General features: G+C 34.9%; 2 protein-coding genes across 4 annotated transcripts in view; one reads left to right on the top strand and one right to left on the bottom strand.

The window, feature by feature from the left end:
- The window catches only part of LOC106171149 (uncharacterized), a 22,543-nt gene extending 10,272 nt beyond the window's left edge, over positions 1-12,271 (bottom strand). Inside the window, exons 1-7 of one of the 2 annotated variants that reach the window (XM_013551306.2) lie at positions 12,105-12,271; positions 5,085-5,134; positions 3,058-3,123; positions 1,234-1,325; positions 1,040-1,104; positions 704-882; positions 354-419 (exon numbers count right to left, since the gene is read on the bottom strand). In XM_013551306.2, the coding sequence (XP_013406760.2) occupies positions 354-419; positions 704-882; positions 1,040-1,104; positions 1,234-1,325; positions 3,058-3,123; positions 5,085-5,134; positions 12,105-12,158 (572 nt within the window). In that variant the 5' untranslated portion in view covers positions 12,159-12,271. The remainder of the gene's footprint in view (positions 1-353; positions 420-703; positions 883-1,039; positions 1,105-1,233; positions 1,326-3,057; positions 3,124-5,084; positions 5,135-12,104) is intronic. The other variant, XM_013551309.2, reaches the window with a different exon arrangement.
- Positions 12,245-23,014, top strand: LOC106171150 (EF-hand calcium-binding domain-containing protein 5). Of its 2 annotated transcripts, XM_013551311.2 has the most exons (22): positions 12,245-12,391; positions 13,120-13,746; positions 13,946-14,099; positions 14,417-14,554; positions 14,671-14,826; positions 15,021-15,120; positions 15,347-15,502; positions 15,686-15,718; positions 15,891-16,643; positions 17,247-17,363; positions 17,554-17,753; positions 18,070-18,226; positions 18,439-18,581; positions 18,813-18,941; positions 19,212-19,384; positions 19,865-19,958; positions 20,111-20,245; positions 20,526-20,779; positions 20,994-21,244; positions 21,440-21,666; positions 21,923-22,019; positions 22,302-23,014. In XM_013551311.2, the coding sequence occupies exons 2-22, from the start codon at positions 13,154-13,156 to the stop codon at positions 22,472-22,474; spliced, it is 4,233 nt and encodes a 1,410-aa protein (XP_013406765.2). In that variant the 5' UTR covers positions 12,245-12,391; positions 13,120-13,153; the 3' UTR covers positions 22,475-23,014. The 2 variants fall into 2 exon arrangements, with proteins under 2 accessions (XP_013406765.2, XP_013406766.2); XM_013551312.2 differs by lacking the exon at positions 15,891-16,643.

Below are 23,014 nucleotides of genomic sequence, written 5' to 3'. Positions count from 1 at the left end.
ATATTCACCAGTTTTTTCCACAACAAACACATATTTTAAGTATATAAGGCAGTAAGTAGGATTAATCAGTGCTCTACTACTATGTGCATATGATATCATCTATATTATCTATGTCATATTTGAAGAAGTGAAGCAACAACTGAAATTTAACCAAATTGTACTCTCCCTACTGATAAAACCAAATGACATGATAATCCATCTCAGGCAATGCCTACAGTGTATATGGCAAATTGCGTCAGCTGAGCCACATATAAAACGTCTACATCAAAGATCAACAGAAAGTATAGGAGACCAGCTTAAATCTGAAATTCCATAAAATATGTACTCACATAAACAGTGCACATTGCACTTACCACAAAGCTTGCACTGAGACTGGTTTGAATATGTGGTGTCTGTCATTGGATGTAACACTAAACCCCCTGAAGAATATAAAACGAATTAGCATCCAATTCTCTGAATAAGCATATATTTTTGCATTTAGAATGGGTGCCTAATATGTAAGTAAACACAAATGCATGAAGATTGTTTATGAGATAACAAAGCAGTAAATACTGGAATTCATTGTTTCTTTTGGCAATAGCATTTCCTTTTCTCCTTTAATGCAGTATGTTTTATGAATCCAGTATTAAAATGTCCTAAAAGATGACTCAGTTCTAAAAGGCTACAGTTATGAACTTATGTAGTAGTGACATCATTCACTCACCCATCTCCATCCAGGCTGACCTTGGTATCGGCCCATACGGGCAGCACCAAACCCACAGTGGCTTTGTCATTACAGTCAATACCCAGAATGAGGCTCTCCTCCGTGTCTTGGCGGCCATTGGTGGAAACTATTACAAGGTAGCGATTTCTGTCAGGGAATAAACTTTCTAACTTCACAGCCTGTAAAGAAAAGTTGACAAAAACATGCTATTTCTGACAGACTTACGAAAGTTTGATAAGCTATTAATTTAAAATAATACTTGGGACTGTATTGTTTTTATCTAGAAACAAAGACCAAAAACTGAGAAAGGTAAAATGTTTGAACCATTTTACTCACTACTTTGATTGTGTCCTGTGGTCTAAGAAGATAAAACATGGCCTGGAGATGGTTCTGGATATCTCCTAGAAAAAAAATACACATCCTCTTATATCAACAATTACAAAATAGAAAACTCCAAAATTTAGGAGACATTTTATATGCACATAAGTAGGAAATGGCCTAATATTTTTTCAACAAAGCTAGTTCCTCACCTCCATGTGATCCTTTGGCTATACTGCGCCTGCCTTCTAGTTGGGGTAGTATCATAGCAGCACCTTTGACAGCAAAGTAACTTTCACTGAAGCTGAAATATTGATATGTATGCCCATTAATGTCACAATTGTATAACATATTACACTGGTGGAGCATCTTTGAATTATTCATGGTATAAAGTGTTCAGTCATTTTCAAATAAATTGTGAACTATATTTACTCTTTACTGACACATCCTTAAGGATGATGAAGAGCATTCTTTCTTCTTCAACAGCAGAACAAAGTCACAACTAAACCATTCTGATGTGTTCTGGTACCAACTAATCAAATCATTTTAGCGATACAGAAAGATTAAGATTTAAAGCAGAACAATAAGCAACTATGGCTATGTCATGGCTAAGTCATTTGACCAGCTAATTCTACACACAACATATGCCTTTCATTTACTGTTGAACAAATACCATTAGTTTCATAATTCCTAGCAGTGCAATATTACCAGGAAGCATGTTAATTGTCATTCCAATCTATTTCTTGCTCACATACAGGTATATACTATACATAATAATTCATCAATGCTCCTGAAATTACGCCAAACCACTATGGCCCTTTTTATAGAAAAACATGGATAGTACTAAGAACAATCACTCAGTGAGGTTAATGCAAGCAGTCAAACCAGCCTTGCCATACACTTTGCCTTTCTCTAATTTTTATGAATTAATATACCACTTAGAAACCACAGTTAGCCTAAAACCAAGATACCTAGCTTCTAACACATTTCAGATAGGTTTGTAGTCTGTTCAACATGTCAACAGTGATATTCCCATACGATGCAACATGGTTACCACTCGTATCTACAGTGCCCTTTTAATGCTAAAAACATGTTAAAACATAATATTTTTATAATTATTTTGTTTCTCTTGTTTGTCTTTAATTTCACAGCTTAGTTCATGCCCTATCATTCATACTCATGCTATAAATGTTAAGACACGGAGAAAACTAGTTCATGCAGGGGCTGGCTCTTTTGGACCTTTTCACAGTTGAGTATAGTATGATAATTTTTTTAAGAGAAATTGTTCAAACAAATTTTGGAAATTTAAAAGCAAAAACTGAAAGGCTGGCATAAATAATATATAATATAATATTTCAATCTAATTAATTTCAGAGGAAAAAAATGGTCAAATATTCAGTCAAGATGAAGGGCCTCAGAATATTCAGCTAAAAAAATGGAAGACATCAGCAGTCATGGTTAAACTTGCCAGTCACCAGGTACATGCTTACAAATACTTTGAGGTTTGGATGGCAATTTTGAAGAAAATCATGTTTTAATCGAACCAGCAATAAAAACCAGGAATATTTTCCATTTCTCAACTTCGCATGTCCGTATATTTATCACTTTAAAGGACATTTGATTTTTTATGAACACCAATTTTTTTTATTAAGTCCTGATTATATTTTTGTGAAGGGACCATTTTAATAACTGTAATGCACTCCAATACCATTGAATTACTTTATTATATGAAATAATTAAAGAACTATTTAGATGGCAAAATCTTGGCAGGACAAGCAAGATAGGGATTTTAGGTTGTCTAAATGACCAGTAATACATTCAGAGTTTTCACCATGACTGCATCAAGATATTTCATAGAAATAAAGTGGGTATATCTGTGACTTGGTCCTCTGCAAATAAAAGCATTGGGGAAAATGTTAATAATGAGCTCTGGCAAATTATAATTAGCAGAAATAGGTTAGTAAAAACAGAAGTTCTATAAAATAAGTTTAAGCAAAAATATGGCTTGCTAGCCTGCTAACTGCCTCTACTCTCACCGTAATTTATTAACAAAACGCAGGGTGTGAAAGAGTTTACGCAGTTTTTTCAAGGCACCTCGGGACCTGCAAGTAAACAAAATGATCAGTTGGGGCAGCATACTAGCTGGGCTAATGATGATACTTAATCACTCCAGTGGTAAGTTTATATACATAAACCAATGCCACAGCAATATCTTGGAGGAAACAGGAACCAACACCTTTACCACCAAAACCACATGAAAACCAAACTGTTCATACTGACTACAGACAAAATTTGTCAAAGCACCAGTAAAAACGTCCTACTGCAATATCCCCGTCAGGTAACTCAAATCTGGGCAGAAACCAAAAGAAAAAGAGATATCACAAGACTAGATAAGGAGAAATGAGGGTTTTATGGATTGTGGTATAAACTTTGCTTTATAAAGGATTGTGCATAGTAGGGTACAATGAAATCCATATCTAAACCATTCTGAATCAACTGAATGCATTTTTTTACCAAAACCACCACAATTTTAGCTACCTCTTTAACTGAAGCAGGGTGCTGCTAACAATGTTGACCTAATCTTTTTGCATTTCAGAAAAGGTGGTAATTACTGTTTTGGTCTCTCCTGATACAAGTCAAGGGTACATCAAGCTTTTGTCTTTATTTGGTCATGTTGTTTATTTACATCATAGTTTGTTTCATTCCAAAGTGTAGTTTCATTTGAGAAACAAAACTGCACTGGAAAGCAGACTACTTTGTTGTCATATTAAAGTGTAGATGACAGGTTAAAAAAAACCTTGAATGTGGGTGGATAAATATTATGAACCTGATATTCAAGTTGGACTTAACTTTGTGTAATTGTTGTTTCTGATTGGCAGATTATGGCAAATGTGATAAGAATTTCTTAATGATGGTATGTTGGAAAACAATAGTATGAAATGATCAAAATTTGTTAAATAATAATGGAAAACTTATTAACAAAATGAAAATAGTGATATTTATAGAGCCATATTATCATCCTGTATTAAAAGAAAGTTGAAAAGAAATATGCAAAACAAACACATAACATATCTGATGTGGTGGGACTGCCTTTGAAATTGTGCAATCATCCAATCTTGTCTATTTGTACTCCCTGATACCACCATCCAAAGGAAAGTCCTGCCCAAGTATTACTACACCATTTCCAAGGCCGCATTCAGAACAGTGGACTAACTAGTCCGTGGGTCAAATATGGCCGACCCACTTGAATATTTCCCAATGGGGAATATATACAGTGCAGATTAGACATCAAGCTTTTTAGTTAGTCCACTGTTGTAAAAGCTGTCCAAGACATACAAGCCCCAAGTATAACAGATTTAACACTGACGGTTCCTGAACCAGATGATGCCACCCAGGGTCCATACCTGTGGCAACAAATAAAAACTATCCATGGATATACTTAATTTCTTTTTTTTAAAGCTCTATAGTTCACTGGACAATGTATTTTGTATGTCACTGTTGTATTGCTTTCTCTGATGACATTCTTGGAGCACAGAGTTTCATGCTTTTTGCTTTCACTTTTTCAATGCACTCAAAAAACTTTCAAATCCAAATCTTGGATGAATGCTATTATTATTTTTATTTTTTTTCTATATCAATGAAATGTTTGCCATCCTCCAACTTTTTGTCCACTATTTCCAATTTTAATGTTTTAAACCAACTAAAGTAGTCTAAATAATGTGAACATGGTATATTGGTAAACAATCACAGAACTGTATTATTTACAAAATCTCTGCCCCTTTGCCTTTAAATAAAAATTCATACTGCATAAAACTACATTAACCAACTTGTTAAATGCTCATGGTAATTCTGGTCACCACTAAAATCCATGAAGTTACATCTGGATAAGCATAACGACATTAATCTCAAAGACCATGTAAAATATATTACTGAAATATTTAGCACCTTGTTAAACACATATTATGAGCATTTAGTACATTTCTAACACCTTGCAAATTGACAATTTTATAAAATGACTTTAAGTAAGCTTTTTCTGCCACATGGACAAAAATCTCACACCTACCTTCTCTGCCTTGTAGGCGACTTGGCAGGGTCCACCTCATCACTAGGCTCCTAAAATATGAAGAGAAATAGGTTTAATTGTGGAAAAAATACGACAAGATTATATCATCATAATTTGACAAAACAGACTTCTACAAAGGGCACAGTGGCACAAATCAGTGAAAATACTTTGACTCTCTATTTGCAGATAAACTAAATCCTGTGATTTACCATTGGTAAAGAGTGTGTCATGTCACACCAACATTTCAGAATATATCTTTTGAATGTGCTATCTTAATTATTTCCTTTCTTTCGCTTTCTGATTTAGGTTTACAACAATGTAATGTCCTGATTAAAACGGTATACTGAATTGCCATCATTTTCTACGTGGCATGTGTGCAATATCATTTATATATCAAGACAGGATACTGAAGCTTTAACAAAAATGATGCCAATTAAATCTGATCTTTAAGTTAACTGGTAGTGCATATAATGCCTGCCTCATAATATAAATATAAAATCCTTGGTAAGTTTAAATTCATCATTTTAAAATCAAAGGATGGTGATCTGGTGTTAAAAACACGTGTGCACAACAGCCCTACTGTAAATTAGGGTACTATTCTTAGTACCACACACAACAGCAACACCTTAGGCTTCGTTCACATGCAATGTCTATTTTCTAAATTCTATTTTCTATTTGCGGTATGTCGTATGATCACGGTCTGTGCCCTGAATATCCCGCCGCGTAATTACTGGCAGCGCGAGCCAGTTACTTATAGTAACTTAAAGTAACTGGCTCGCGCTGCCAGTAATTACGCCGCGGGATATTCAGGCCACAGACCGTGATCATACGACATACCGCAAATAGAAAATAGAATTTAGAAAATAGACATTGCATGTGAACGAAGCCTTAGATTCTCACTCTCTCAATACTTCGTTTTAACAAATACTTTCTAGAAATTAATCATGTTTTCTAATTTTTTCATGAATAACTTTTTAAATCTATTACTTGACTTCAAATTCATTAACACCGTTAAGGTGCCAATTCAAATGAATGCTAGCAAAGCTTCCCTGTATATATTATAAAACTTTAAGTTAAATAAAAACCTCCAACCTGCCTTGCTATTTCTCTGCATAAGAAAAAAATAATGAAAAAGTTAGCCCTGTGGTGTATTATATCTTATGCAGCAAATATGCCGCCCCAGGAAAGTAGAGACCTGGTTTCAATGGAAGAGAGTGGCATGTGGTAGTTACACAATTGTAGACTACTGCAGGCAAGTGGCAGTACAGTAACCTGATGAGTCTTGACAGCCCATTTGTGGACACCCAAGCCTCAGAAATACCTACAACTCAAACCAACAGTAAAACTATTTATGTTTTTGGCTGGTTAGTGATAATGTATATTTAGAAATGGCTTCAGTGGCATTATAATGTGCAACCAGTTTTAAGTCTATAGAATTTGGTCTCCTCTGTGCTGAAACACTTCCAAAGTAAAACAGCAAAGATATCAAATGGACAGACATATAGATGACAAAACTGATAGAAGCAGTGGCATTTGAACAGTGGAAAAAATGAACCAATTTCACAATGAAGTGCACACAATATGTATTTGTCAATTTTGATTTTAATACTACAAAATGATTAACAGCATAATCACCACCAATTTTAGGGTGCTTTCCCAGAGGTTTAGATCGATCTAAAGATTAAGTTTTAGATCGACCTAACTCCCTGAGGGTTCAGGCTAAATTGCAGTCAGTCGAGCGGACACCATAGTTAATTACCTCTTTACAGCTTTTAGTAGGCGGGACAGACGCTTAAGCCAGCCAAGCTGATAGTAATCTAGTGAGACTCCCCACAGGGATAGATCGATCTAAAAATCTATGGAAATGGGGTGTTAAATAATGTCATCACTCTCACTGCCAACATTCATAAAATGCAACTAGTACACACCTGGAGAATGGTGATTTCAGAAAAACCCATAAAATAACTTCAGGAAAAAATAATTTAAAAAGGCTGGTTTTTGAACTCTATTTTAGTCTGGTGAATCATTCCTGTAAATTTAAGAAAAAATAAGTAGCACTGTTTTTCTTAACTGTTTTTAAACAAAAAGCCTAGAAAAACACTTGCCAATATTTATTATTTATGACAACTACAACAGTAATGGTGACAGACCCAGGTGATGGCTGGATGTCCAGACAAATGCACCTGTCCATAAAAATTAAAAAGTTGAACTACTGAAGTTTGTGTATTTTGTATAAACCATTTGTTAAAAAGATTGGTATAAATGTTTTCTGAGATAACTTTTCATTATAAACAACATTTTCTTTAGGTTTTCTCCTGGGATATCATTGATTAAAAGAAAAGTTAGCAAAATTCAGGACAAAAAGTTATTAACCATTAATTAAAAAAATATCTTTTTACAAAAGTGTAAATGGTTACTGAATAAAAGTTTTATAAACCTTTAAGAGAGTATTAATTACATTGTAATAATAAACATTAAGCTGTTTTTTTTTTGTTTTAATTTTTTTTTCATTTGACAATAAATGAATCGGGTCAAGCATCTTGCATGTCTGAATAGAAGTGAAGGTTATACCTGTTCCTACATAGGCTGCATTAAGGTCAGTTTGATCCTCGGACTCACTGACTTGCAGTTCAAATATGGCAGACCCACTTGAAAGGTAGGTCGCACAATCCCTTTATTGTCTCTTCTCCCCCCTCCCCATCACACTCACCAGCCCAGCAGGGGCCTATCAATTAAAGCTAAATTAAAACAGCTCTGAGATTTAATTCCTAGGCCCTTGAAGGGATGGTGGTGTGGCAGGCGAAGAGACCAATAAGGGATTATGTGGCTTTGCTTTCAAATGGGTCTGCCAAATTTCATCCACTGATCAGTTAATCCAATGATCAAACTGTTCTGAATGTGGCCATAGACTCAATCTGATTCCCAGCTGCCAATATATGCCAACATGTGACCATTTCATATGATCCAGGGACCATCATATCACATGTGTGGCAATAAAGATAACGACAGTCAACATGCATGTCAAAAACTGATAAAATTTAAGAATAAAACAGCAAAATCATTGGTTTTATTTATATAATAGGGTAGATGATCACAAGTCTAAGTCAAATGGAGTTGAAATCAAAATATTTGTCAATATAAAACAGGATAAAATGAGGAAGTGTTAATTATATCCATACCACCAATCCTTGCGAGCTTGACATACCTATTTGTGTTACTTACCCTGCACAAGTACTCTCTGAGGTTGGGCCACTAATTCATACTTGCCCACAAACAAAAGTGACTAGCTAGAGGATCACTTGCCTGACAAAAGTTTGATTTTTTTTTTCTTATTAAATACACTTTCTGCCTATATTTTACTTGGTGTTCTTCTAAAAGTTCATCAAACAAAAAATAACAGTCCAGATTCTCTTCTATACCACATACAACAGGTGACTACCAGACAGGGCCAGGAAGGCAAGGTGGCCATCACCTTACGTGCATACAGTGTAGTCGTTGTCACCTCGTATGACATCTATGTATTGACATTTTACTCCAATAAAGCATTCTTCTCTCTTATTTTCCATTTCTCACAACTGAGGCCCTGTTTATTACTTTTTTTGTAAAGATGACAACTTTAAAATTTAATTTTTCATACATGGATCAACTCTTAACACCAACTTCGTCATTATTCAACTTAAGACCTACATTCATTATTTCAGAGTAAACAATATAATGAATATTATAGAGGGCAAAAAATCCCCGATGTTTACAGCATTCCCAATTTAACTGCACCCCCCCCTTCCTGTCGAAGCCTTAACCAGGTTAGGTGTGACAAGTACCAAAAGAATGTTTATATGTTTCTCCATATATCTCAGGTATTTCTTTTGTAAGATAAAAAAAATGTTCCAATTTTTTTTCAATACATATACCTGTGTGTACTTTAAATTTAAATTAATTGCAAAAAAAAGAACTTATCAAGCTAATCATAAAGCAAAAACATTATTTAACTTAACATGGACTCAGTTGCAGACATCCATCCATCTTGTTACAGTGACAACATTAGATCCTCCAGATGAAGCGTTCCATTGAGGCTGATATGTGAGTATTGTCTAACAAAGGATAGCACAATGGAATTCCAACCATAGCCAATGAAACATTATGCCAAGTCTCAACTTTCTTAGCTGTAAACTATCACAGTAGCCAATGGTAAAACCCAGTGAAAAACGGTTTCCCCTCTTTCCTCCTGTTTACATGTTTTCACTATATAAGTGTGCCAACTGATAAGCTACTGTTGTTAGTGATGTAATATCAAAACACCACCTCCCACCCTACTTTTCAATATCAGCATTTAGGTCAGGGACTAAAACTTTTCACACTGGATTATGCTGTCCCAGTCACTTTCCAATTAACAGCAACATAAATCTCACTGTGGGCATGGAGACATTATCATAGTCCTGTCATGCCATATAAAATAAACTGAAATTTATGATCCACAATGTTGATCAAATACCTGACCTATGACTGACAAACAAATGACTTGGTTAAACTCCAGATAGAGGTATTATGGTGAGTAAAAATAAATTTCATATCAATCTATGCAACTATATCATTAGCAACAAAACTGATAACGATTTGTTAAATAGTAAAAAGAAATACATAATACCAAATTACTGGGACTTACATGCAGACAAAAGAAGAATACTTAATTTTGAAGGGCAAGAAGATATCTACTTAGAAGATATGTTATTTTTTACTTTTGTCAATCAAGCATCCCACTGTAAACAAAAAACATGGGACTGCACAGAAAAGAGAAAATATCTAGATAAAAGTTGAAACAAAAATAATAAGTAAAAATTAACAAATAAGGCATCATTTAGCTAAACTTCATTTCAATAAATATTGAATCAATCTTTTTCATTTTTTCCCCTCCATCATGAAAACATTAAGAAAGCAATAAAAATTATCTGCAAAAACCCTTTGCCACTTTGGCTAAAATCGGGCCTTATAAACGGATTAGGCATTTACTAAAATTATTTTGCACCAATAAAGCGATACCTAGCACTAACATTCATACTTGTTGGTAGTGCTGGTTCATTCATGAGTGTGGCTAGTATAGGTTTTAGTGCTAAAAGACCTATGGGTAGTGTTAATAAATGGCCTGACAATCAAGTGGGATTTAGTGGGGTCAGAAATAATGGCAGACAAGAGAGTGTACAGTGCAGCAATAAATAAAAGCTGACATTTTATCTGTGAATATTTTTCTGGTTATCTTTGACTCTAAAGATTTAAGTCCTTTAAGCACAATGTGCTACTTTTGTATTGCTGTCTAAGATGCCATCCCTGGTGGGATGGGAGAGATGACTTCCACTACCTTATCAAGATTTTACCAGACCAAGATCAAGACACTAACAGGTATAGAACTAGAAAACATTACCAAATTGAATAATTCAAATATCTTGGTTCCAATATATCACTGACCCCTCAAAAGATTTCATAAGATCAAAGAAAAAGAAAAATCATAAGTGTGAGAAGCGTTCAAATAAGTTCAGAAATTATGTCTAAAATTACTAGTAAGTATAAAAATATTAAGGTCTTTCAAGCTTTTGTTGAAAGCATTTTGCTATAGTGTTCCAGAAACTTGGACCATCACTTGTGTTCCAGAAACTTGGAGCATCACTACGAAGTTGAAAAACAACACAGATGGTTGTAACACACAACTATTAAGAATAGTACTGAATATCAGCTGAAAATACCATATTCTTAACACAGATGTGTAAAAAAATTTACCACCTTATCAATCATTATTAGGAAAAGATGACTACAATTTGCTGGGCCCTGTGCCCACACATTAGATCAACCATCATCAAAGCAGACCCACTGTAACCTAGAATGCACTCAGAAAAGATGACCCACAGTCTAACTGATCCGCAGACTAAATATGGACAACCCCACTTAACAGCAAGCTGCTTAATTCCCTGATGGTTTCCTCATCTCCCCACACATCATCAAATGGATTAAATTTCAGCTCTGAGGTTTAATTGCTGGGCCCCTGCAGCGAAGGTGCATGTGGGTTGGGAAGACCATCGGGGGATTAGCAGCATCGCTTTTAAGTGGGTTGGCCATATTTAGGCTTCGTTCACATGCAATGTCTATTTTCTATTTTCTATTTTCTATTTTCGGTATGTCTTATGATCACGGTCTGTGCACCGAATATCCCGCGGCGTAATTACTGGCAGCGCGAGCCAGTTACTATAAGTTACTATAAGTAACTGGCTCGCGCTGCCAGTAATTACGCGGCGGGATATTCAGTGCACAGACCGTGATCATAAGACATACCGAAAATAGAAAATAGAAAATAGACATTGCATGTGAACGAAGCCTTAGTCTGCGGGTCTGTTAGTCTGCAGATCAACTTGTTCTGAATGCACTCCTACTCAGACACCATCATGAATGACACTGGTGAGCAACATAATGAAATGCTACTAGTAGGAATAATGAGACAGAAGCAACTCTGGTCTAGGCATCTTGCTGCTGCAATTCTGCTCAAGGCGAAGGATGATGATGATGATCAATATTTAATGGCAATTATGCAACAAGTGATGTGTTTAAATTCATAGGTCATTTATGTTAAGACAAATGTTGATTTTAAGAATGGGACAATGTAGCAGAGGAGGATTTGGGAATGGTATGCGGGTTGAGGGCTGTTTATGTTTTCTTTGAATTTTTAATGCAGGTAATCACAGTTATTGTTTTGCAAGCAACGTGTATCATTTACATTATTTTACATTTCGGTAAACACCAAATCACATAGGCATTTGGCGTACAAGGAGATTTCAATAAATTTGTTAAAATATTATATCGATTTTGATCGTGTAATCTCTACTACGGTAGATTAATGTAGTATTATAAAATCGTTTTACGTAGCTTTTAGATTTATTTACCAATCAAGGTAAGTTCGGTGACAGCCGAGCGTGACAATGTCCATGACATTGTCGACTGGGTGTGCAAAGGCTGAGCAGTAAAGAAGTAAAAACTTACCGATTCTGCCACATTACTCGGACTTGGAGAGCGCTGTACTGTAACCAGTGCCATCCTTAGAACCACACGGTATAGTGGGCTGCGTCGCAAATCCAATCGGATGCACAAATATAAAACAATGATGCTGGTATTAAACAACAGCCCCAACTTCCCTATCCACCATGTTGAGGTTTATTCGCTTTGACGCATGCGCAATGTAAAGCGGAAATTGAAACTAGGTCAGTGCTTCCCATAGCAACTGCTGAGAGCTGCTTTATCTCTTGAGTACATATACCTTATTAAACGGGGTAAGTGTATATATTCCTTATATGCTGATAATTGATATTTTAGTTAACAAAGTTAACATTCATTGAGTTATTCAATGTCACAATCATGTACAAATGTAATGTTAAACCCTCAGAAACGACCCTGTTGTTGGCTTGGTATTGACTATATTTGTAAATGTTCTGAAATTTTGTTTTCTGACTGACTGCAGACAATATTCCCGCACTCGTCTCCATCTGTATCTGTCCTTATAAGTTATAGTTCCCAATACTGGTGTATTCGCAACGAAAAAAAGAGAGAGAGAGCACAGACTCAGTTCATTCTGCTTTTAGTGTTTTGAAAAATTCCATTGATGTTGCTGGAACTGACTCTACACTTCTACTGTACATGTAGTTCTGGGCTATACTGTATATTCTGGAGAAAATGTATGACTATATTTTTCAGTGCCCTGTTGATGGGTTACAAAACAACTGTTCTGCAGTTGTGCAATTAACTTTATAATCAGTATATCTTCTGGTTGAAATTTTTTCTTTGAAATTTTTTCTGGTACATGTAGATTTATTTCTGTTTGTTGGAAATATTAAAGCCCCATATATAAAACTTCTGGGTAATCAGAAATTCAATTTTTAATTTAAAAAGTGTATGTATTTGTATTTTAGAACATGTGAAATATTAGTTATCTATTATTAAGCATAATTTTAAAAAATTCAGTTTTAAGATAGTTAGTTCAAAATGCAATTTCTTTTTTCAGAGCATAGTGGCTGGATGTTACAACAATAATAGACATGGCAGATGTAGCCCATAGTTCCCCTCCTGGAGCTAGGACAAGAACACCTGGCTATAGGACAACACCTAGTCCTACAAAAATGGGCCGTGTATCTCCTCCAAGAAGTCCCAATAAGCTAACTCCAGACTATGCACGCCCAGTAGTTCACAGTGCAGTTCGGAAGTGGAAACGCTATCATGAAATGCAGATGATGAAAAAACTTGTTGAGCTTCGTCAAGAGAAGAAAGAAAAGACACACATCAGTAAAGACAAAGCAAAGAAACTTGTAAGAAAAATCCCAGTGGAGATTCTTGTTAAAGAATGGCTGAGTGACAACAAAGCTACAGTGGAGACAAGGGTGTATTTAGTAGACAAGGTGCTACCCACTATGATATTGGGTATGGAGAAGCTGTTGCTCGAGGTGGATAAAAGAGGACTAGCAGAAAAAGAGGAACAAGATCCAAATTTTAACCCTATTAATTATTTGGCACAGTATCTGATGAGAAACAATCCACGTTACAGTAATTTCTCAGAAGCCTCTCCATATACTCGAGGTTTGAGAGACGTATCTGATCAACTGAAAAGAGAACTATTTGATCTGGAAGAAAACAGGTAACTCTACAGTAATTGAGTATTTATACTGACATATGATTAGCTTTATCATTCATTTTTTTTGTTTGTTTGTTTTGTTTTGTCTTTTATCGGGCCACCAAGTAGATAACATGCTTGTTGGTTTATGCTTGATTAATCCTCAAGATAAATCTTTCTTATGCTGATGTATAATGGAAGTATTGTCATTTCCTTTTTGCAGACTCGCAAAGATTAAAGCTGAAGCAAAGCGTAAGAGAGAAGAGAGAGAATTTGCTGAACAACAGAAGAAAAAAGAAAAGGCCAGAAGGGAAGATGCTCTTAAGAATCAGTTTTCTGAATGGAATCTTAGTGATGGCAAAGTTGAATTGTCATTGGTAAGATCTTCACATTTTGTTTTTCACTTGTCTTAAGATACCATTACCATGATATAATTTCAATTCAATGATTAAATTTGACATCTAACCAAATTTCATATTTGAATTAAAAGATATACAAAAAATAATAAATGAGACCTGAGGTGAAATTAAGAAATGAAGATTTCAGAATACAGAATTATGAAAAGGATTCTTTATATTTTTTTACTTAGGTTTGATAAATAAAGATGTTTGGTAGAAATAAAAACAACAATTTTCAATGTTATCTTTTAAAAATCTATTGCTGCTTGTTATTTAAAACTGCTATTTTCCTACAGCTCCAGAGTGCCTTGCGTTCATTCCTGGAGGTCGTGGATAATCTCCCTGAGGAGTTGAAGAAGGCTGGACAGTTTAGCCATCCTCTGGAACCCACAGATGAAACAGGAAAAACCATGTCCCTCAAAGAATTTTCTGCAGTAAGTTTATTGTATAAGTCTCCATGAAAAAAAACCCTCTAAATTTTGTAAATTGAATTTCAAATTTAATATTGTGTTTAAAGAGAAAATCATTTAATGTTATTGTATTTTTACAGTACATTTCCAAGTATGTTGAAGGAATGCCCAGTGAAATATTCGACCAGTTTATGCTCCACTTACAACGCTGTGCTACTGCCCATCGCCTGGCTGCTGAGAGAGAGCAGAGAAGAATGGCGCTCACCCATCTCTTCATTGCATGTGATACAAGTGGGGTATGTTGATATGTGATATATCATGATAAAAACAAGTAGGTGCTTGCTTAAAAGTGTGTACCATTGAGCTCTTTTGTCTAATGATTTCATTGATGGATTTATTTCGATTATTTATTACTTTTATTTTGATAATTTATTGTTTGGCAATACTGTGATTAGCGGGAACATTTGTTTACATTGTTTTTCTTTTGAAGGTGGGAGTTGTTGATCGTCACAGAATCCTTAGCTTGTTTGAAAGGTATTTTGACCAGGCCAAAGAGAGCTATAAAATATACCTGAGAAATCCAAGGAAATGTAAGTTTTGAATTTTGTTGTTTTAAAATGTTGATCATTCATTTTGTTTTCTTCTCTTTTAAAGTAACTTGTGGAAAACTACTATTATTTTATATTTAGATTATTACTGCAGAAAAAGTTAACTTTGTGTCAGTTTTATTTCCTGAAATAATGTTATGCCCTGTCTGTAGTTAAGTAAACAAAATTACCAAATATGAAGTTATACTTTAAAACCAATTGTTTGTAGGGCCTGTGGTTGAGGTGGATGAGATAGAGAGCACTTACAGTGATGATGAAGATTTAGCAGATCCTAAATTCTTTAACAACTCCATAGAGGTCAATGAGGAGGGATCTCCAAAGCCAGAAGAAAAGCAAGACGAAGGGACAGAGAAAAAAACTGAAGGTTTGTTTTGAGTGAATAGTGTTGATGGACGTTTTTTAAAATTATTATTGTCTATTGAAATGAGTAGATTAATTGCAATTTGTTGATAACTGAAATTTGATGAGATTTTCTAAATATATGTCACAGTAAGTCTTGTATTTTCATGCAATTTTTTTAATAAAGTCCTGTTTTAATTTGTTTCAGATGTCAAAAACCCAGAAGTTAAGGTCACTGAAGGTAACAAATTTCCACTAGCACTTAAAATAAGAAGAAATCAGAAAAGGAGTATTTGTATTTTCATTTTGATATTTCATTTTTTATTTTCAATAGAAAATTAAAATTCACCAACAAAATTGAATAAGAATAATTTCTGAGATAAAAGGTAATCATTATGTGGCAAAACTTTCAGAAACAGAGAAAAAGGAAAATGAGTCCTCTGAAGAGACAGGGGCTGAGGGGGGAAAGGTTGAAGGAGAAGAGGTTGTTACTAAGGAAGGCGAACAAAATATTGAAGAAAGCAGTAAGGGGGAAACAGCTGAGGAATCTGCTGAAACAAAAGAACACCCAGCTGCAGAAAAGGAAGAGGACAAAAAGGAATTGGATGAAACAGTGCAAGAAACTGCAGATGTTAAGGAAGGAGAGGCAGTTACAGAGGAAAAGGGGACAGCTGAAACCACTGAAGAGCCTCCTAGTGACCAGCCAGTAACAGAAGCAAAGCCTGAAGCAGCTGCTAAAGAAAAGGTACAAGAAGGGGATGCAAAACCTTCAGAACAGGACCAACCCAAGGAGCCCACCACTGAACAACCAAGTGAGCAAGCAAAAACTGAAGAACAGGTGACAGAAGAAAGTGCAAAACCAGCATCACAAGAGGTACCTGAACAGCCTGTAGAACAAGCAAGTACCCAGGAAGAGGAAACAGAAGAATCTGGGAAACCAGCAGAAAATGTTACTGCTCCAAGTGAAGCTGCACCAGTTTCTGACATCCCTACTGTTGTCACAGATGACACAGCAGCCGTAGCTTCTGAAACTACTGCTGGTTCTGCACCCGAACCTACCTCTGCTCCAGAAACCTCTCCCCCTCAAGCCGTTGTCTCTGACAAGGAAAAATCTTCTGCCAATGTCGAAGAAAAAGAGAAAGATGAAGCAGAAACAGAGGGACAAGGTAGACCTGTGTGAACTGGCAGTAGCAAGCACACTAACACTTAGACTGTATGATGTGCCTACAGTAGCTTCTGCTAATACAGATTTAGACTTTTTTCTTTCAGGTTTTAAGCATACATCCAACCAAGTGTAGATGCACATCTAACCATGCACTTTCACTCTTTGTTGATTATTTCAAGCACCAGCATATAACATTATTATAATATTTCAGCTTATTTCTATCTCATCATAGATTCGCCAGTGCATTGACAATTTTGCTATGCTTTACAGTCTTTTTGTGTTTTTGTAGATTGTAAGAGGCAGCTTAAATAAGCAGTGATTATTGCCTTTGATAACATGTTTTCACTTCTTTGATAACATGTTTTAAAAAAGCTGAAACATGTAATTACCTCATTTAATTAGTTTCTCATTGTCATTGTCATTTTTGTTATATGGTTAGAACTTTTGTCTTTTAATATTATTTTGTTTTTTGTGCCTTTATTTTATTTTTGAATATTGTAGCATTGGCTGTGACTACTTCACATCACCAACTTTCAAATGAATTTCCCATGTCTTTATTATTTTCCCCATGTCTTACTAGAGTTTAAAACATTTTGTGTTACAGATGCCTTTGAAGATGATGTTCGTCTTCCATCACCACCCCCTACAGCTGACAGACCCCCACCAACCAGGCAGAGTGTTACTTTTGCTGAAGGAACTAGATTTGATGAGGAAAGGAAAGGTATCCTTCTATAGTTCTTTCTACATTGTTTATAATATTGATAGAAACCAGTATTTACTTCATTGTAAGTGATTTTGATAGAAAAAATATTGTTCATTTAATTTCTTGATATAGTTATCTTCAGGGTAAAAAAGAGTATCTGTGATAAATTTTCCAGCTGAGACATAATGTTTTATTTACTTACCTTCAGCTCTGGAGACACGAGGCACTGGGAGCATGTCTCAGGCTTCTGCCTTTGATGAAACCTCACTTAATGTGTCTCAGTTTGTCAACCTCATTGAAACTTTCCTGGGAGATGAGCCGGGCATGGAGGCCTTCAACAGCCTGGTGCGCTATGTCAGGGATGGATACATGGAGACGGAGGAAGAAAAGAGAGAGAGGTTGCTCAAGGTTTGTATGTTTGTTTTTGTTTTTTTTTTTTTTAATTTATTCATTTGTCTTTTTAAAATTTAATTGGTAATTCTAAAAAAGTATTTCATTTACTATTCCTATCTGTGGGAATTTCATTCTTTCTTGAAGAATTGCAATTTTTTGTAGTTTGAAACCCTGGCTAAAAATAAGATAATGGACATGTTGTTTTAACACAAAAACCTTGCATTTACAAAGAGTCATTTGCATAGAGTATTGAGCGTAGATTGTTTCTTCTAATGTTTTTTATTAGTGTTTTGAGATAACGTTGTTCATATTTCATTCACATATTTTTTAGGCTCACAGAGAACATGTAACTGCTAAGCGTAAGACTAGAGTTGATGGATTATTTGAGAAGTGGGACAATGATGGTTCAGGATATCTCGACATGGATGAGATTGAAACAATATTGTCTAAATATAAGGACGGAATGGAGAAGGAAACGGTGCGCAGGGGTGAGTGTAGAGTTCATTTTTGAAACAACATGCAGAAACGTTTGCTCAAAACACCAATTCATTTGAAGTATTTGTAGGATAAACATCCAGAAAAAAATATCTTTTAACTCATAAGAACATGGCTGCTCATAAGAACATGGTTTAGTTAGAATTAATTGCAATATTTAAATAAAGATATTAAGGTAGTGCAGTGCATTTGATTTTTCTTATAGTGAAATCCAAATTACGCAAGGATGAAACTGACAATCGTTTGAGCAAACGAGAGTTCCGTGAGTTTGTGACAGCAGTGGCAGATGAAATCCCAGGCTCAGATGAGTTTGATTACATGGTTGACTTTATGGAATCAAGTGTTGAGGTATGTTTTGACAATGAATATTTGTTTTGTGAGTAAAATTTCACTTGTAATTGAAGTGAATTTTCAGTTAGGTTTTTGTTTCAGCCTTAATAAATTATATAGTAATAATGCAAGCAAGTGAAAATTGCAGAATGTAAAGCATTAGATGAAGCACCTGCATTTTTAAAAACCAAGATAGATGATTTTTCAAAACTGAGTGAATAATTGACAGCAAAATGTTTTGTATCACAGCGCTCCTACACAGACCGGGTTCGTGGTGAAGCCAGGAAGAAATGGCTGCAGCAGATAGTAAAGGCAGCGGAGACCAGTGGGGCACAGATGGAGCCAGTGTACAAGGCAGTCTTTCAAGCGCTCTATAAGGTATAAGGTGTAACGGCATAATCAAGCAAGTCCAAATTTTTTTGCATTCATCTTATAAAAGATAAGATCAGAATTAACATTTTAGCTGAGAAAAAAATATTTAGCATATCATTTTTAATCACCCTCTTCCATAAATTAGAATTATAAAGTTTTATTTTAAAAGATAGTCATTACAGTCACTGAGTGTCTATAATATTGTGTTAAAAAGTTATAACAAGTGGTATGCAAAATGCAGGAAGGAATATATTTTCAAAACATTTCACATTTTAGGATTCTGAAACCCATGGTAATGGTAAGAGGATCAGTGCAAACATATCCCTTCTTGAGAACAATGATATTGATCCAAAGAGAGGAGATATGTTACTGCGCTATGTGGCCTCTACACCTGAGGATGCACCATATATTTTGGGGAAATGTCTATTCAAGGACATGAAGGCAATCAGGCAAGGTTTCTTTTTCATGGTTATTTTTGTGATTTACACAATTACTTGTTTTTATTTGTGTTTTTCTATATTTAGTGTTAAATGTGACTATGCATACAGGAGATGTTTTCAGTGCTCTGGCAACATCTTCTTCACAGATCTAGACTTCTGCTTTAAAAGTTATCGTTAGGCCAAACAAAATTGATATGTTGATTACCAAGTGACAATTCTGTGTAAACAGGGTCGGTGCCATCTGAAAAAAAAGTGCCAAAAACTCAATTAACCCAAAATTAGGGTCGCGGTCACATTTGATAACCAATTTTAATCAGTTTTGTCTAACCAATTACTCTTCTAGACTAAGTAATGGAACATAACATTTTATTAGTACCATTGTTTTCATTGGTATTATAGCTGTTAATAGAATATGACTGTTTAGAAAATCAGATGTGGTATACTAGTATGTATAATGATATTCATGAACTTTTATCCCTTTCATTATAGTTTTGCCTCAGTAGAGACTGGGAAGCCTATCCATGTACCCAGGGTGAATAATCATGGCAGCATATATTTTTGGAACACTGACAGAGATGCAGAGGTGAGACCAATTAAAATTAAGTACTTGGCACAAGATCAAAAAACAATCTTTTTTATATATGAAAATAACTTGTTTATTTCTGTGGCAGACACTGATACTCAAATTATTAAGATGCAAAGAAATTTAACATACTTGTTAAATTGATTTTTTAGGACCGTGATGGTTCCTTGATTGTTGTTGCTGTTAAGGATCAGAGGAAGAGAGTATTTGGACTGCTTGCCATTGACACCCTCAGGGATCCACATACCAAGGCTATTTTCATCACACATGAAATACAATTCTTCCAGGTGAATATTATTATCAAACTGCTTTCTTAAAGGATTTTTAAGGCAGGTGATGTGTAAAGTTTTAAAAAATTCTTTTTTTTTTCTTTAAAAAATCAAGTGAACTAATTTATTTTTATTGTTACCAGCATGTCACAATTTTCCCTCTATAATATGTAATGTATAACTTTGTTATACACTGTATTATAGTGAATCAGTCAATAGGGGAATGTGGCAAGTGATTATTTCAGGTTTTATATATTTATAAAGTGATCATTACAATTATTATTCTGATGAACATTAGGGTGTGGGCAAAGCATTTAGTATTGCTTACCATCATGTGGACAACCGCCGTAAAACCATGCGTATAACGGAAAGTGCCATATCCTGGATTCACCGTCGAAGTGCTAATGTGCGAGACATCTCAGTGTACATGGTAGAGCCTGATGGCAAAGACATTGATTATGTTCTGCGTAAGATGATGATGACAGACAATAAAGGAGAAGCAAAGATGTTCTCTAACCCACCTTTACTGGAAAGAAAAGACAATTTGTTCAGGTATGAACTGTACAGAAATTATGTTACATTGAAATCTATGGAAGTTGTATACACACATACAAATTGTAATCAAGACAAGCATAATTATTGCTGTATTAATTCATTACTTTTTATGATAATTGCAATCATTTGTATGTCTATATAACACAATACTGAAATTGTTCATAAATGGGCATATAAATAATTGTGTAAAAAATATGGATGAACCTTGCAGGGATTACTTGTTCAAGTGTGTTGACAACAGTGAGACAGTGACAGCTGATGCTTATGGGGAGAGGCACTTCGCCTTCCCACTACGTGACAGCCAAGGCATGGCAGTGGCAGTTATGGATCTGAATACAGGAGATGTAAAGAAAATGCCCAAGCATGAAGAAAAAGAAGTACAACGAATGCTTAAACTGCTGCAGTTGGCACAAAAAGAAGTCAGCAAGGAATCTGCTGGTGGAGAAAAGACCCAAGTGTTAGGTAAATATGCCTCTAAATGGTAATATTATACTTTTAAGTAGCATATTTAAAATTTTCCATTCAATAATGTTCCTTTTTCCCCAAATGGTCAATATGAAATATCATATATATACACAAGCTATTTTTAAGCTTGGTCATGGTCTGTGAATTCTCTGGGCACCAGGCTTTTGATTGTGCAAATTGTTTTGATTATAGAGGCTGAAAAAGATGAAGAAACCAGAGTAGATGTTATGTTTGATCGCTTGATGTTAATGGACCTACGTAAAAATGTTGCTAAGCTGGATGCTCAGGCATACGCAGAGCTGCGTAGCTACAAGGAACCCCCAGAAACAGTGCACAGTATACTGAAGGCAACACTGAGTATATTCTACCCAGATGAGGTGGAAAATGGGGAGTTTGATGATTGGACCAAAGCTAAACAGGTACTTGGCTTAAAACCATTCTGTTAAGTTATAGTGTAAATAATTTTGTTTGCTTAGTTTTTATTTTTTTTTAATTTTCAATTTCTTGTTTAGTTCAGTTGGTATGTGTACATTTTTAAGGAAAATTTTCAATATGTTAGCTGCTATTTATTTTGATATCAGGGGGTGGTAATAATTCATATTATTTTTTTTTTCACATCAAATCTTGATTTGTACTCTTTCAATAAAACATTTTTTAAATTTTCTATAATTGCAGTTTCTCAACTCTGACCTTGTCAGCATGATAGGGAAATACGATCCAACATCTGCGAAGTCTCTCATTCCACCTGACAGGATTGCCAAACATCTTGAACGTAAGTTAATTATTGGAAAGTCCTTTCACATATAGGTTGAAGTAAGTTTTCAAACATTTGAAATAATTCATTTTTTTCTTGCCTTACACATGGTAGTTTATTGTTATTTTAATTTTATATATTATTCTTTTAAATACGTTTTTATTGACATACCAGTATTATGTGATATGAGTGAAAACAGTTATTTTGTTAATTTTTCTGTATTTCATAGTATTTGTGTTTAATTTTCATATACATAACATGTCAAATATTTCTTACAAAATTACAATTATTTTGCAACAGATATTCCCCATGGTATGGTGTCCAAGCACAGTTCTATACCTGCTCAGCACATGTATAACTGGGTATTTGTGTGCCTGTCACTTATCCAGCACACAGCTAAGATGAGGGAGAGTAAGCGCGGAGGAGCCTTAACACCCCCACCAGGAAAAGGGACCAAAGGAGATGAGGAATAAATCTTACTACAGATTATTTCATTTCTGCTGATAATTTGTGAAATGTAATATATTCATAGTACATGGCAGGTCCAGATGCTTAAGACTAAGAGAAGATTTTGAGCAAATATTCATCTGTACATTATCACAGTCTCATTGGAAAAACAAAAGTGGACTGACCTCATCATCCTCAACTTGGAACCTTTACAGGATTGATGTATTATTTTAGTACTCTTTATATTGTACATTTAAAAATCAAACTGGTACTGAAACTTTACTACCAGAGGATCCAAGCAAGACTGCCCACCTTCTCTGTACTTGCATGTGCAGGTTAATTGCTATTTTGATATTCAATTTATGAAATCCACTCAATTCAGTTAACATAAAAGGATTTACAGTACAGTACTATTGTAAAGTTAATCATTGTTTGTGGCCTTATTTGTGAACAAACTACTCTGTACATGTAGATTTCATCAACCAGTTTCTTTGCAGTGTACTTCTTATCAATTATATCTTATTGTATGTAATATATATTTGTATATTAAACGTGTATCAATTTTA

The sequence above is a fragment of the Lingula anatina genome, chromosome 1 (genome assembly GCF_051362555.1).
Source record: "Lingula anatina isolate TDL-2025a chromosome 1, LinAna3.0, whole genome shotgun sequence".
Classification (NCBI taxonomy): Eukaryota; Metazoa; Brachiopoda; class Lingulata; order Lingulida; family Lingulidae; genus Lingula; species Lingula anatina.
The sequence above is the reverse complement of the archived record's forward strand: the minus strand, read 5'-3'. Positions and strand labels throughout refer to the sequence as shown.

Coding starts and splice junctions, on each gene's coding strand:
- LOC106171150 (XM_013551311.2), top strand. CDS start 13,154: ATGGCAGATGTAGCCCATAGTTCCCCTCCTGGAGCTAGGACAAGAACA. Junction 16,644..17,246: donor AGCAGAAACAGAGGGACAAG/GTAGACCTGTGT, acceptor TTTGTGTTACAG/ATGCCTTTGAAGATGATGTT. Junction 17,364..17,553: donor ATTTGATGAGGAAAGGAAAG/GTATCCTTCTAT, acceptor ACTTACCTTCAG/CTCTGGAGACACGAGGCACT.